Genomic DNA, 17,215 nt, shown 5'->3' on the forward strand with positions numbered 1-17,215 from the left:
TATTTTCACATTCAGCGGTCCATCTTTGTTATTTCTACTACATTTCATTACTTTTATTTTCTTCTTGTTTATTTTCATGCGGTAGTTCTTGCGTACGACTTCATCTATGCTGTTCATTGTTTCTTCTAAATCCTTTTTATTCTCGGCTAGAATTACTATATCGTTAGCAAATTGTAGCATCTTTATCTTTTCACCTTGTACCGTTACTCTGAATCTAAATTGTTCTTTAACATAATTAACTGCTAGGTCCATGTAAAGATTAAAAAGTAACGGGGATAGGTAATATCCTTGTCGGACTCCCTTTCTTATTACGGCTTCTTTCTTATGTTTTTCAATTATTACTGTTGCTGTTTGGTTCCTGTAAATGTTAGCAATCGTTCTTCTATCTCTGTATTTGAACCCTAATTTTTTTAAAATGCTGAACATTTTATTCCAGTCTACGTTATCGAATGACTAATCTAGGTCTATAAATGCCGTATGTTGGTTTGTTTTTCTTTAATCTTTCTATTACTATTAATTTGAGGCGTAAAATTCTTCTCTTATCCCTATACTTTTCCTGAAACCAAATCGGTCTTCTCCTAACACTTTTTCTACTCTCTACAGAATTCTAGTTAAGATTTTTGATGCATGATTAGATTAATTTTTTACTTATCAATCTTATTCAAGAGATTTAAAAACGATAAGAGTTTAAAGATGGGTGCTCAAATTGATGAAGTTAACGAAATTTAATTTTAGAAAATATATATGATAAGTTTAATTTTTGTTTGATATGTAATTTTATATAAATATTATGTATGACCGATGATACGGAATCCCATGAAAGTGTTTTCGTAAATAATTATATATAAAAATAAGGTAATTTGTCTTATTGCTGTACTTGGGTGGATTATGTCGGGATTTACTTATCTGTTTATATTAAATAATATTGAAGTAGAATTTACTTGTTTTTCTTCTTTTTTTGTAGAGTTACCAGAACGCATTGAGTTGTGTGATAAAAATTAATGCCAATATCCTATTACCACGTTTGGTAGAACGTTCTTGTAGTCTTTTAAGAGATAATAGCTTATTGCGTATTACGAAAGATGAATATTTCACCTATCTAACTCCTTCCGGTGAATCGTATGATAAGTCTGTGATATCTGGGTGAGTTGACTTATATATATAAGTAAATAAATGTAGAGATTGTTGTGTATTATAATATACTGCTGTGATTAAAAATAAGTGGTAAAATTAAAAAGATGATATGTGAACCACGGATTCCAAACTAGTGAGTCGTTAAGTTAATTATTTTTTTATTACGCCTTTATAGCTATGCAGCCTTCCAGGTCAAGCAGTGAATTTAATATTTATGTTTGTCGTTTACTGTGCTTATTATATTCTCCTACGATATCGTCATCGCATCCTTTTGTTCTTGTCTACCTGTAGTTTTATGGCCTTTCCCGGGAATTACCATTTAGGTATTACTTCAGAGGATGATATGTACGAGTGTAAATGAAGTATATAGTCTTGTACATCGACCGTTTGTGAGATGTGTTGTTAATTGAAAACCTACCACCAAAGAACACCGGTATCCACGATCTTGTATAAAAATCCGTATAAAAGTATTCCAAATCAGCCGATTAGGGAAGACGCGTTCATCGCTAGACAAACCCGGTGGATATTTTTTTTTTGGTTTATCTCGGTCTCTTTTCGGGTTATCTTACGCTCAAAAGAGTCGCTTCTTGCAACTCGTTTCCAATTATGCACGTTACCGGTCAGATTACTTAAAATGTGGTAAATTACATTTTTAATTCTCTGTTGTGGCGTTCGGAAACAGTCTCAGTACCTTTGAATATCATATAGTACGGTAAGGAAATGCAGTATCTGCTATTTGCAGGTGCCTGTAGTTGAAGGCTTAGGAAAAATGTTATAACAGTTGTAGTCTATTAACAAATTTCGGATGCAAGGTGCTATGATACTAACATTCTGCGCTAAAATCTATATTAATAAATTAGCACGTACTAGATAAGCATACAATCTGTGTGCAACAGGCCCTCATTTTCTATCTTGTGGACAAGAAATGAGAAATGTCTTACAAAGTAAGAATTTGTGAATAAGAAATGTAATCGTTAATGTTTCAGTACAGTATTTTTCAATAATTTTAACTATTGAAACACATCAACAGCATAATGTTGGTAAAAGAATGAGAGATAGTGAGAGAGAGGGAGAGAGACACACACACAGAGAAAGAGAGAGAGAAACACACACACACACACAGAGAGAGAGAGAGAGACAGACACACACACACACACACAGAGAGACATACACACACCCACACAGAGAGAGATAGGGAGTGAAACACACACACACACACACAGATAGACAGCCAGACACACACACACACACACACACAGAAAGAGAGAGAGAGAGAGAGAGAGAGAGAGAGAGAGAGAGAGAGAGAGAGAGAGAGAGAGACATACACACCCATACAGAGAGACACACACATACCCACACCGAGAGAGAGAAAGCGGGAGAGAGAGACACACAGACACAGATAGAGAGAGTAAGAGGGTGAGAGAGAGACAGAACACATACACACACACAGGGAGAGAGAGAGAGAGAGAGAGACAGAAACACATACACACACACAGGGAGAGAGAGAGAGAGAGAGGGTGAGAGAGTGACAGACACACACACACACAGAGAGAGAGAGAGAGAGAGAGAGAGAGAGAGAGACATACTCACACATCATACAGGGGAGAGAGAGAGAGAGAGGGGCACATACACACACACACACACACACAGGGAGAGAGAGAGAGGCACACACACACACACACACACACACACACACACACACACACACACAGATAGAGAGAGAGAGAGAGAGAGAGAGAGAGAGAGAGAGAGAGAGAGAGAGAGAGAGAGAGAGAGAGGCACACACACACACACACACACACACACAAACACAGGGAGAGAGAGAGGAGAGGCGCACACACACACACAGATAGAGAGAGAGAGTCAGAGAGACAAGAAATGAGAAATGTCTTACAAAGTAAGAATTTATGAATAAGAAATGTAATCGTTAATGTTGCAGTACAGTAATTTTCAATAATTTTAACTATTGAAACACATCAACAGCAGAATGTTGGTAAAATATTATTAATCGGAATTATTATGGGTCGTTCAATAAGTCCTTTTGAAGTAGATAGAAAAACAAATTATTTTGTGTAGATTTTGTTTTCTCAACATAATCTCCTTTTAACTCTATATACTTTTCCAAGCGTTTCTCCGACTTTTCTAAGCCGTCCAAAAAGTAGGTCCTCAAGCATCCATAAGTAGGTCCATAAGCATCTATTTGCGACTAACCTCCTCGTTAGACGTGAATTGTTTCCCGCCAAGCCATTTTTTCAGGTTTGGAAATAAAAGAAAATAACTGGGGGCAAAATTCAGTGTATATGGTGGATGTTGTTATAATTCGAACATTAATTCCATAATTTTAGCCATCAAAACTGTGCAGGTGTACACCCGTGAATCTTTTTCTTTTTCATACGAGGATGTTTTTTCTTTGTTCAACCGGTACAATAATACTCTTCAGATATTGTTTGTCTCTGGAGTGTACCCACTGTTTCGTCTGTAGTTATGTATCGACGCAGAAACTCGTTTGGATTGTGACGGAAAAGCACCAAAACAACTTCAGAGTCGACCCTCACGATTGTGTTTATTCTCCAGTGACAGCAAATGCGGCACCCATCTTGCGGAAATTTTTTTCGCAAGTAAAATCGAAAACAGTGTACCTTGTGTACATCTATGGCTTCAACTATTTAGTGCGGATTGATTCGTCGATCACTCAATAACCGTATCGTGAATTTTGTCAATCATTTTCGGGGTGGTCACTTCCATTTGGACGTCCCGAATGATGTTCATCTTTAGTGGATGTACGGCCACGTTTAACCTTTTCCCATCACAATGATTCGCGGTTGGTTAGCGCTCCGCGAAAATATGTTTGTATCTGATCGCCTCCCTTTATAGTCTTATGTTACCTTCTAGTGAAAAAATTTCAAAAAATTACAGTATATTAACTTAATAATAATAAAAGAAATTACCTTATTTATATATGAGCAACCTTAAAAATAGTATAATCTGATAGACCGAAAAGAAAATAACAATTATAACAATAAAAAAAAATAAACTCCCACTAAAAACTAACTTCATGGTGTGTTACTTTGGTGCACGCAACTTCTATAACTTGCTGAAAATACACTCTGATCAGTTTATCCTAATGCGCCGAAAGAAGTATAACTTCAAAAAAATTAAAAGTTTTATTCCTCTGTTTGTTTAATTGTTGACTGTTATAAAGAAACAGTATTTTTATAGTCGGTTACAAGGCAGTAGTTAATATTAAAACTGTATTAATTTATCAGTTGTGTAATAGCGCGCTGTAAAACATTAATAATCGAGCTAGGTCTTTCAGTTTTTAGATCAAGCTAAGTCTTGATTCTCAGTTAAACTATACATTAAAGTAAAACTTTTTTTTTTGATAATTTTATTTCTAAGACAGTTCACAGAAGATGATGTTTTTACCGCTTCAAGTTTTTACTATGAGGGACATTCAATAAATAAAGAGACAAATTGATGTAGAAAAAAACATGTATATTATTACAAAATGAGACTTTTTCTACTTCTCAACATAATCTCCACCGATATTAATTCACTTGTCCCAACAGTGAACTAGTTTTTTTTATACCTGAGGCAAAGAAGTCTTGTTGTTTGAGCCACTTTCCCTCAAATTTTTTGACCTCCTCGTTGTTGCTGAACCTTTTGTTTTCATGTAATGCCTCCTTGGGGGTGACCAAACAAATGGAAATCTGGGGGAGCCAAATCTGGACTGTAAGGAGAGGATTTGGTACTATCTCCCAACCCATTTTTGCAATGTTTTCTTGGGTCAGCTGGAGAGTGTGAGGGCGAGCATTGTCGTGTAGCAATATCACACCTTGAGATCTTCAGCTTTCTTCTCTAATTGCTAGCTTGTACTTTTTTCATTAGCATGTCTGAGTAGTAGACTTCGTTTATTGTATGCTGATTTTCCAAATAATGAGAAAAGACGACACCATCGGCATCGCAAAAGACAGTCAACATGACTTTTCGTGCTCGTGCTTACGTTCTGAATTTCTTTCGGACAGGTGAACCAGTGTGTTTAGATTATTTGTCTTTTGGACTCCGGTTCAAAACGGTGAACCCAAGTTTCGTCGCACGTTGAAAAGCTTGTTTAGAAAAGGGGGGCGACCTTCCATTTCATAGCGTTCTTTCTTCGGCATCGCACAAGACGGTCAACATGACTTTTTCTGCTCGTGCTTACGTTCTAACTTTTGGACAGGTGTGTTTCCATTCTTTGTCTTTTGGACTCCGGTTCAAAACTGTGAACCCAAGCTTTATCACATGTTAAAAGCTTGCTTAGAAAAGGGTGACCTTCCATTTCATAGCGTTCTTTCTTCGGCATCGCAAAAGACAGTCAACATGACTTTTCCTGCTCATGCTTACGTTCTGAATTTCTTTTGGACAGGTGAACTGGTGTGTTTACATTCTTTGTCTTTTGGACTCCGGTTCAAAACGGTGAACCCAAGTTTCGTCGCATGTTAAAAGCTTGTTTAGAAAAGGGCGACCTTCCATTTCATAGCGTTCTTTCAAGTCTGTACACTCTTTGAATCATGTTTTCTTGTGTTGTTACATTAATTCTTTTGGGATCCGTTTTGAATTTGTTTTCCTGTACTTGATGTTGTTACGTTATGAACTGTGCCGACACTTACCGCAACTGTTTTTGCTATATGATAAACTGTAATCTGTCGGTCTTCATGAGTGTCGTCGATGCGGGTTTCAAGTAAAGGAGTTGATACTTCCACTGGTCAGTCAGGATGTTTGCTCGTCAGTCACTGATGTTTGACTGTTTTAAAACGGTTTGAACCCGATTATAAAAATTTTTGCGGTTCATACAACTTTCACCGTACTGTAAAATCGTTTGAGAAAAGAATTTAGCCGGTTTTTCGCCTTTAGAAAGCAAAAAATGGATCGTTGAACATCGTTCAACTAATATGGAACATATTAGTACACATGTCGTCATTAAATGCTATATTGATGTTATAAACGAAACAATTTTTATCCGTCAGCTGTTCACAGCTTATCCCAGTGATGCCAACTTAACGTCATGAAAGTATAAAACTTGTCCTACAAAATGTTTTATTTCTACATCAGTTTATCTCTTTAATTATTGAAAGTCCTCTGCCCTCTGAAAGTCCTCTGGTGTTAACTCGCTTGAAATATCTAGTTGATTTAGTGTTTGTTTCTTGCTATGACTTCTAGATTACTGCAAAAAAAAACAAAAATAGATAATATATTTAATAATAGTAAATTTTACGATTACAGTAAAGACGAGAACACACTGAATGTTAAAAATATGAAACGAGAAAGTAAAGTGTATTCATATAAGGAACAGCAGGAGGAATTACAGCTAAGACGTGAATTAGAAGAAAAAATGAGAAGACAAGGCAAAGTAAAGGATCCAGAATTAACTCCAAAACAAAAAGAAGCGATTAGATTACAGCTGGAAAAAGAGTCTGCTATACGGGATAGATTAACTCAGGTATTTAATAACTTGTTTTATATATATATATAAATCTGAATAGATATGTGTTATTTCAATATTTTGTACTTTATGATTTATTTAATAGAACTATGTATAATGTAACAGTAGAGAGGAATAATGTGGTTCTTAAAAAAAGATTTATTTCATTAAAATATTTATACGTACCAGGTCTGTAAATAAAGTAATGAGTCTTATTTTTTTTTCTAAGCTAAAATGGCAAAATTATTAGTAAATATTTGGTTATATGAACAGGTAATTTATATTAGGTATTAATAATAAACAAAATGTTTCGTGAAATGAGTTTTTGTTGTGCGTTAACAAAAATGAGTGATACTGATTTGAATGGTGTTATAGAGGAAGTTGAAGAGGATGAAATGGGAGCAACAATACTGAGATCTGAATTTAAGAGAGCATTAAAAGATTTAAATGGCAGAAAGGCTCCTGGAATAGACGGAATACCTGTAGAATTACTGCGCAGTGCAGGTGAGGAAGCGATTGATAGATTATACAAACTGGTGTGTAATATTTATGAAAAAGGGGAATTTCCGTCAGACTTCAAAAAAAGTGTTATAGTCATGATACCAAAGAAAACAGGGGCAGATAAATGGGAAGAATACAGAACAATTAGTTTAACTAGTCATGCATCAAAAATCTTAACTAGAATTCTATACAGAAGAATTGAGATGAGACTGGAAGAAGTGTTAGGAGAAGACCGATTTGGTTTCAGGAAAAGTATAGGGACAAGGGAAGCAATTTTAGGCCTCAGATTAATAGTAGAAGGAAGATCGAAAGAAAAACAAACCGACACACTTGGCATGTATAGACCTAGAAAAGGCATTCGATAACGTAGACTGGAATAAAATGTTCACCATTTTAAAAAAATTAGGGTTCAAATATAGTGATAGAAGAACAATTGCTAACATTTACAGGAACAGTAATAATTGAAGAACATAAGAAAGAAGCCGTAATAAGAAAGGGAGTCCGACAAGGATGTTCCTTATCCCAATTACTTTTTAATCTTTACATGGAACTAGCAGTTAATAATGATGTTTAGATTCGGATGAAATTTAGATTCGGAGTAACAGTACAAGGCGAAAAGATAAAGATGTTACGATTTGGTAATGATACAGTAATTCTAGCCGAGAGTAAAAAGGATTTAGAAGAAACAATGAACGGCATAGATGAAGTCCTATGCAAGAACTATCGCATGAAAATAAACAAGAACAAAACGAAAGTAATGAAATGTATTAGAAATAACAAAGATGGACCGCTGACAGTGAAAATAGGAGGAGAAAAGATTATGGAGGTAGAAGAATTTTGTTATTTGGGAAGTAGAATTATTAAAGATGGACGAAGCAGGAGCGATATAAAAGGCCGAATAGCACAAGCTAAACGAGCCTTCAGTAAGAAATATAATTTGTTTACGTCAAAAATTAATTTAAATGTCAGGAAAAGATTTTTGAAAGTGTATGTTTGGAGTGTCGCTTTATATGGAAGTGAAACTTGGACGATCGGAGTATCTGAGAAGAAAAGATTAGAAGCTTTTGAAATGCGGTGCTATAGGAGAATGTTAAAAATCAGATGGGTGGATAAAGTGACAAATGAAGAGGTGTTGCGGCAAATAGATGAAGAAAGAAGCATTTGGAAAAATATAGTTAAAAGAAGAGACAGACTTATAGGCCACATACTAAGGCATCCTGGAATAATCGCTTTAATATTGGGAGGACAGGTAGAAGAAAAAAATTGTGTAGGCAGGCCACGTTTGGAATATGTAAAACAAATTGTTAGGGATGGTAGGATGTAGAGGGTATACTGAAATGAAACGACTAGCACTAGATAGGGAGAGCTGCATCAAACCAGTCAAATGACTGAAGACAAAAAAAAAATTTATTGCACTTCTTTATGGGCAGTCGTATAAAAAAATTGGATTAACCAAAATTTTTGTTAGTTTAAAAAGTTTTCTTTCTTATTTATTATTAAATATTTCACAATTTACTTTATGATGGAAGGTAACATTTGTTTATTTTGATATCGTTTGTTTTTCTGATTTCAGTTAAGTTCAGATGTATCACAGAGTGTTTCAATGTTGACAGCTGCTGCACAGGGTGCCGGTGTAGAACTTTCATTATGCTTTAAGGATTTATTACCATGTTTACTTACTGCATTACAATCTCCTTTATCTGCTCCATCTGTCGCGGAGTTATTTGTTTCGCTGCAGAATTGTGCGTTCTTTAAACAAAATAAATTCAATTTATTATCAGATTCTATCGCTCATGTTACATTAAGACTGCAAAAACCAAAATGTGATTTAGATCCTGCTTGGGAAGGTGAAAATTTAGGTAAGTATTCTCGTTAAAAAAAAAATTAACGTGTAAAATAATATACATGCTCATTTACTAAACACGAAATTTATTAACTTTTACAGATCATTTAGCCTTGGAACTTGTTATGTACGGTGTCAGTTTTAAAACGCTTTTACAAAATCATTTTATATGGCATCTAAGTCTGTTATTTTTTTTTTTTTATATTCACAAACGAATCGGTTTTATTACAAAATTTTAACAATGTTTATATGATGTAAAATGTTTTCTTTAGACTAGAAAGAATACGACCATTTTTTTCTCAGAAATGTGTGTGTGTGTGTGTGTGTGTGTGTGTGTGTGTGTCTGTCTCTCTCTGTCTCTCTCTCTCTCTCTCTCTCTCTCTCTCTCTCTCTCTCTCTCTCTCTCTCTCTCTCTCTCTCTCTCTCTCTCTCTCTCTCTCTCTCTCTCTCTGTGTGTGTGTGTGTGTGTGTGTGTGTGTGTGTGTGTGTGTGTGTGTGTAAGTATGTGTGTGTTTGTAAGAGTGTGTGTGTGTGTGAGAGAAAGTGTGTGTGGGTGTGTGTGTATGTCTGTGCAAGAGTGTGTTTAAGTGTTTTTAAGTGTGTGTGTGTGTGTGTGTAAGTATGAATGTAAGTGTGTGTGTGTGTGTGTAAGTATGTGTATGTGTTTGTACAGAGTGTGTGTGTTTGTAAGAGTGTGTGTGTGTCTGAGAAAGTGTGTGTGGGTGTGTGTATAAGTATGTGTGTGTGTGTGCATATGTGAGTAAGTGTGTATATGTGTGTGTAAGGGTGTGCATATGTATGTGTGTGTGTGTGTGTGTGTAAGGGTGTATATATATATATATATATATGTGTGTGTGTGTGTGTGTGTATGTGAGTAAGAAGTATGTGTGTATATATATATATATATATATATATATATATATATATATATATATATATATATATATATATGTCTGTGTGTATATATATATGTGTGTGTATGTGTATTTGTAAGTAAGTGTGTGTGTGTGTGTGTGTGTGTGTGTGTGTGTGTGTGTGTGTGTGTGTGTGTGTGTGTGTGTGTGTAAGGATGTAAGGGTGTGTGTGTGTGTGTGTGTGTGTGTGTGTAAGGATGTAAGGGTGTGTGTGTGTGTGTGTGTGTGTGTGTGTGTGTGTGTGTGCCTGTGCCTGTGTATATGTGTGTGACTTGTGTATTATAATTGCTATGAGGGTTACGGATTTATTTATTATTTACAAAACTAGCTTATTATATCAGCAACATAACGATGTATTGAAACACATAATAAGTTATGTTATACGACACACAAAAAAAAAGAATTTGTTTGAGTTTTTCAGTTCCTCCGGGTAAATTAAGGCTTTCTGAAATTCCGGGAAGGTCAATTAAGGGGGCAAATTCGATTGTTTCTTATGGTTTTTGAGCTGCGGAAATTGAAAAAAATAGGTCCCAGAACTGTATCTCTCTTAGTTTCTATGATATCCCATGTAAAATGCCAAAAATAGGGTGAAAAAACATATTTTTTTACGTTTGACGTACAATAACGTTGTTAAATTGGCAATAAATCGTATATTTTTTAAACATTAATTGTAGAGAATTTAATTATAAGAAGATTGATGTAAATAATGGCAACAGAAAACAAATAAAGAATTCTATGTAATACTGCAAACACGATTGATCAGCGAAAGGTTATTTATTTAACACACTACCACAATTAACTAAGAACAATGAGTAGTATTTAAACTAATTGTGATGAAAAAAATCAGTGTTGCCAACTTGTTTTCCGTAGGTCTAAAATTATTGTACCTACTAGACACATCTATTTTCTTTTTTGTAACATTTTCTTCTAAGTTTTCGTCGGTTTTGTTGTTAATAAGAGTTGACATGTTAAAAAATTTTATTTGTTTCCTGTTGACATTATTTACATCAATTTTGTTATAATTAAATTCTCTACAATTTATGTTTAACTTTTTCAGATCAAGTAGCCTCGGAATTGGGTATGTACGGCGTCAGTTTTAAAACGCTGTTTTTTTTTTTTATATTAACAAACGAATCGGTTTTATTACAAAATTTGAACGACGTTTATACGATGTAAAATGTTTTATTTAGACTAGAAAGAATACGACCATTTTTTTCTCAGAAAGTGCTTGTGTATGTGTGTGTGTGTCTCTGTTTGTATCTGTGTGTGTGTGTGTATTTGTAAGAGTGTGTGTTTTAAGTGTGTGTGTACAAGTGTGTGTGTGTGTACAAGTGTGTGTGTGTGTGTGTGTGTGTAAAGGTGTATGGGTATATATATATATATATATATGTGTGTGTGTGTGTGTGTGTGTGTGTGTGTGCATGTGAGAAAGTGTGTGTGTGTGTGTGACTTGTGTATTATAATTGCTATGAGGGTACTACAAAATTTGAACGATGTAAAATGTTTTATTTAGACTAGAAAGAATATGACCATTTTTTTCTCAGAAATATGTGTATGTGTGTGTGTGTGTGTGTGTGTGTGTGTGTGTGTGTGTGTGTGTGTGTGTGTATGTGTGTGTGTGTGCGCGTGCGTGCGTGAATTTATTACTTGAAAGCTCAAAAAATTTCGCTTCAATATGAATTTAATATTAAAAACCACCGGTGGTTTGACATATTTGTTAACGTAATAAAATTTCTCTCAGTAGTATTGAAAAACATATCGACTCTTGCATAAACCCGACGAAATAGACTAGATATTATTTTTGTATTACGGGAATGTGTTTCCAGTTTTCCCTGTAATTTGCTTTATGCTTATGCTGTTTAATATATGATGGATTTATAATTACAGATAAGGCAATGCATCGAACAATGGCTGCCATTCATAAGGAGACTTGTGTCAAAGATAAAGGTGGAGGCAGCGGTGGCGGTGATAGATTGACAGGACCGGCATTTTGTTATTGTTTTCCATCGGTCCGTTCATCGCTTTTATCAGCAATCAGTAAACAAGATGATCCGTTATTAACTTCTGGTTTGCAAGTGATATCTGAACATTCGCAAATGAGAAGTAGCGGCAATGTTCCTGATCTCAGTCATCCGGAATTGTTACCTAGAAGACAAATGTTTGAGCTTCTAATCGATATAATAAGTAAGTTTACATTTGTGTATATTTTTAACGCCTAGACTTGGTTTGTGTCAGTTGTTATTTAATAATATAAATTCATTATACAGGGTCATTCACGGGAACCCGATGTTTTTGAAGTGAGTTGTACTCGGGCGTTCGTGGTGGGAGGGGCACGTGTCTGGTGTCTGACGTTTCCTTTGTTCATAGCATTTAGATTTTACTCGTTGAGATGGAGCCGTGGACGCTAGACCAACGCCTGTACGCGTATGACAGTTTTGTGCGAAATGACGAATCCGTAACTGCTGTTCAGCGAGATTTCCGCCGTCAGTTTAATATCCATCGTAATGCAAGCATCCCTTCTCGTAACACAATATTGCGATGGATAAACAATTCATTTTTCATCCCCGAGTTACGAAACCGGGGAATCGATTTTCAAAATGTGTTATTCCAGCAGGATGGAGCTACAGCGCACACAGCGAGGGCAACGATGGCTGTTCTCCGTAACTTGTTTCCGGGACGGATCGTTTCCAGATTCGGCAACATTCCTTGGCCCCCTCGGTCCCCCGACTTGAGTAGTTGTAATTTTTTACGGTAGGGGTTTCTGAAATCGCGTGTGTATGGCAATAAACCGCATACTTTGGAGGAACTAAAGATCGCAATTCGTCATCACGTCATCCAGATTGATGTAGTCATGTGCAAAGAATTGAGGCCAGTTACCGTGAAAGGCTACAGCAATGTATTGCCCAAAATGGACATCACTTGCCGGACATAATTTTTCGTTCATGAGTAATTAACAAATGCTTTGATTTAACAAGTGTTTCAGTACCGATAAAATTTTTTATGAATATTTTAAAAATATCCGGTTCCTGTGAATGACCGAAATAAGTATTTTAGTCCCGTTATTGGCTCTGTTAATATGAAGTTAGTTTTAATGAACGTTAAGTGATAAATATACAAGTAACGTTTTTGTAATTAAGGGTCATTTTAACTCTGCTGTCGAATTATATTTCAGAAAAACATAACTCTTGCGCAACACATTTATCTGTATTAATAGTGAATCTTTAGTGTTAAGTTTAATGCTTATTTTTCCATTACTGCCATGCATAATCCAATTAAAATGAGCGCTAAAATAAAGGGTTATCATAAAACAATGGTGCGGATTCAGTAATTCATAGGAAGATTGTAGGGAAATTTCTAGATGTTATATCGGTATCCCCGAAAGCCTCCAACCCAAAAATTTGTTTATCAGCAGTTGTAACCGCAACGTCAGTTCTTCTATTGTTGTTGCGGTGAGTTTAGCGAGTTACTATGTCCTCGGATAAAGACAAAGCAAAGTGTGTTTTATTGATGGCCGAATTAAAATCTGTAATTTTAGTTCAACGTGCGTTTCGATGTGAATTCGGAATAGATTCGCCACACAAAAATAACATAACACGTTGTTTCAAACGATCCGAAGAAACTGGATCAGTTAGGAAACACAAATCAACCGGCAGACCAAGTGTACCGGACGAAACGAATCGTTTTTAGACGATATAATTTTTACTGATGAAGCTATATTCCATGTGAACGGATGCGTTAACAGACACAATTCACGAATACGGGGCTCTGAAAACCCACACGCAATTATCGAGAAACAACGCGATTTGCCTAAAGTTAATGTTTGGTGTGGTGCGATGAAAAATCGTGTACCTTTCTTTTTTGCTGAAAAAACAATTAATGGAGTCGCGTATCTTAACGTGTTAACCGATTATTGCTTTCCTCAGCCGGATGAACTCGAAAACATTCATTGACTTCATTTCCAACAAGATGGTGCTCCTCCCCTGCACTTCATGCATTGGTCACGGACGCTTTGAACAAAAAATTTGGAGATTGATGGATACGCCGGCAACGACCCATACTTTGGCCTCCAACGAGTCGATACCTGACACATTGCGATTTTTTCTTGTGGGGCGTTGTTTATACATAATAAATTTGCGACCTAAACCGCTTAAAAAACAGAATTAATGAAGCAAGGACAACCGTTAACGAAGAAATGTTAAATAATGTTTGGAGAGAAGTTGAGTATCATTTGGACATTTGTCAAGCAACTAAGGGCGTACATATTGAAATTTATTAATTATGTAAAAAAATGTTTGAGACCACAAATTTGAAAAATAAAAAACATAAACTGTAAGTAATTCTGTTTAAATTTAAACCATGTTCAAAACCACACTGTTCTTTTATGATAACTCTGTATAAAATCCTGTGAACGGCAATATTTGAGCGCTTAAGTTTTCTTAACGGTGAAAAACAAATCTGGTGTTGAAATCTTCAAAAAAATTTATATTGTTTATGGACCAAATGTTTTGCGTAAAGGTTAAAGTATGTAAAAATATGGCACACTTATCAAGAATTAAAGCGATCTAATGATTGTCTTCCTTCGATTAAAACAAAGGTCCCCCATTGCAGAGGTTTGAAAATTATGATTGATAAGTTACTGAGCAGGTAAATCAGTTTGATGGTTTTATGTTTTTTTGAAAATGTGAATTTCATAGCATTGTTGAATAATGGGTCTTATATATATATATATATATATAATATTTGTGTCTTATAAATATTGTGTTTTGGCTGTGTATACAGAATTTTCCTGAAATAACAATTAAGTTATTTTGTCAAACATGTTTTAATAATGATTTGCTCAAATATTTAGATATGATAATGAATTTCTTGAAATACTGTGGAAACCAAGCCTTTTATAATACAAAGTCAAGAAATTATGGAAGACTAGCTGGTCAGAGGTAGCTTCATTCACTGTTCCTGTCTAGCTGGAGTTCAGCTTCCTACACCCTTGTACTTCATAGTTATGAGAATAATAATAATAGTAAAGCCTGGAAAGTTCTTTTTCTTTCAAAGTTTCCCTCATTCTTTTTGTAAAAGCATTCTGATATGCTCCTGCTGTAGACAAACATCCCTTTCGGTTCTGCTTTCCATTACCCTAGGATACCCTATCTCTCGATAATGGGTCAAAAGAGCTGGTTATAATCATTTCTCTAAATTCACAAATTTTAATGAGTACTTTTGGCTCTGTATTATATACTGCTTTATGCTTTTTCTTCCATTGTTTTACGTGAAATTACAATACTGAAGAATTGAGAGGAGAGTGGATGCAGTGTTAGGAAAAGACCAATTTGGTTTCAGGAAAAGTATAGAGACAAGGGAAGCAATTTTAGGCTTCAGATTAATAGTAGAAGGAAGATTAAAGAAAAACAAACCAACATACTTGGCGTTTATAGACCTAGAAAAGGCATTCGATAACGTACACTGGAATAAAATGTTCACCATTTTAAAAAAATTAGGGTTCAAATACAGAGATAGAAGAACAATTGCTAACATGTACAGGAACCAAACAGCAACAGTAATAATTGAAGAACATAAGAAAGAAGCCGTAATAAGAAAGGGAGTCCGACAAGGATGTTCTCTATCTCCGTTACTTTTTAATCTTTACATGGAGCTAGCAGTTAATGAGGTTAAAGAACAATTTAGATTCGGAGTAACAGTACAAGGTGGAAGATGCTACAATTTGCTGATCATACAGTAATTCTAGCAGAGATTAAAAAGGATTTAGAAGAAACAATGAACGGTACTGATGAAGTCCTATACAAGAAGCACAGCATGAAAATAAACAAGAACAAAACAAAAGTAATGAAATGTAGTAGAAATAATAAATATGGACCACTGAATGTGAAAATAGGAGGAGAAAAGATTACGGAGGTAGAAGAATTTTTTTTTTGGGAAGTAGAATTACTAAAAATGGATGAAGCAGGAGCGATACCATCAAAAATTAGTTTAAACATTCAGGAAATGATTTTTGAAAGTATATGTTTGGAGTGTAGCCTTATATGGAAGAGAAACTTGGACGATCGGAGTACCTGAGAAGAAAAGATTAGTAGCTTTTGAAATGCGGTGCTATAGGACAATGTTACAAATCAGATGGGTGGATAAAGTGACAAATGAAAATGGCTTGCGGCAAATAGATGAAGAAAGAAGGATTTGGAAAAAGTAGTAAAAAACACAGACAGACTTATAAGGCCACATATTAAGGCATCCTGGAATAGTCGCTTTAATATTGGGTGGGGATCGGTAGAAGGAAAAAATTACGTAGGCAGGCCACGTTTGGAATATGTAAAACAAATTGTTAGGGATGTAGGATGTAGAGGGTATACTGAAATGAAACGACTAGCACTAGAGGGAATCTAAAGAGCTCCATCAAACCAGTCAAATGACTGAAGACAAAAAAAAAATCATTAAATTCTCAATTAAAGGTAGGTAATGAATACTACTTGTAAACTGTGCTCATGTTTTATAAGTTGGATGACTTGGAAAACTAATATTTAGTTTTGAATTTTTTCTTCTTAAATTACTTGTACTGCTTGAAAAAATATATTAATTTAAAAATTAACAAGCGTGCAGATGAATTTAAGGCATAATTTTAATTCAGAGATCTTTGATTTCCTTGTCGTAAAACTTTAGGAATTCATTACTTTTTTGTTCTTGGCTAATTAAATGCAATTTATGTCGTAGTAATGGTTTCTAATTATGATACGAGCATATTTTATTATTATTTTTTGTCGTACTACATTAAAAAAAAAAAATTAGTGTACATTTGTATAATTTTATTTGCTACCAGGTATTTATGAAAAAGTATTTTTCCTCGTGCAGGTAGAAGTGGTGGTCGTGTTCAACAACAAGCTGGAACCACATTACTTGATGTTGCCGCGTCCGCTTCAGGTGATATCGGTTGTGGTCGAGCTAATAAAGATGAAATCGATAGTTTACTTTCTGCATTGCAAAATCCTTCTTCAGTCGTCAGAGATGCTGCTCTTCGGGTAAACAGCAGTATTGAATTTTATTATTCATGTAGAAATAAGTATTATAGTGAAATCCATATACAACTGTATTTTATAGATGAGAAAAATATTTCTGTGTAGGGGTTTTCTGTCCCCTCAGATCGAATTCTATTTTGTATTATTTATTTAATTTTAAATATACAAGGTGCGACAATAAAGAAATGAGACTGTTTTTTCTTTGCATGATGTGGCAACCCTGCAGCTTGTGTAGGCACACCATCTTTGACCTTGGTCTATAAGCTAATTCTAGTCCAAGCGGCACATTGATGCAACTGCTAAATCGTGAGTTGTGCTGTAATAAGTAAACACGTGATTG

At 35.0% G+C, this 17,215-nt stretch overlaps 1 protein-coding gene across 1 annotated transcript in view; it reads left to right on the forward strand.

The window, feature by feature from the left end:
* The window catches only part of LOC142331983 (stalled ribosome sensor GCN1-like), a 208,614-nt gene that overhangs the window by 91,609 nt on the left and 99,790 nt on the right, over nt 1-17,215 (forward strand). Inside the window, exons 15-19 of the mRNA XM_075378033.1 lie at nt 965-1,143; nt 6,397-6,613; nt 8,670-8,955; nt 11,741-12,037; nt 16,712-16,878. Of these exons, the coding sequence (XP_075234148.1) occupies nt 965-1,143; nt 6,397-6,613; nt 8,670-8,955; nt 11,741-12,037; nt 16,712-16,878 (1,146 nt within the window). The remainder of the gene's footprint in view (nt 1-964; nt 1,144-6,396; nt 6,614-8,669; nt 8,956-11,740; nt 12,038-16,711; nt 16,879-17,215) is intronic.

This window comes from Lycorma delicatula, chromosome 11 (assembly GCF_047948215.1).
Source record: "Lycorma delicatula isolate Av1 chromosome 11, ASM4794821v1, whole genome shotgun sequence".
In the NCBI taxonomy this organism is placed as follows: Eukaryota; Metazoa; Arthropoda; class Insecta; order Hemiptera; family Fulgoridae; genus Lycorma; species Lycorma delicatula.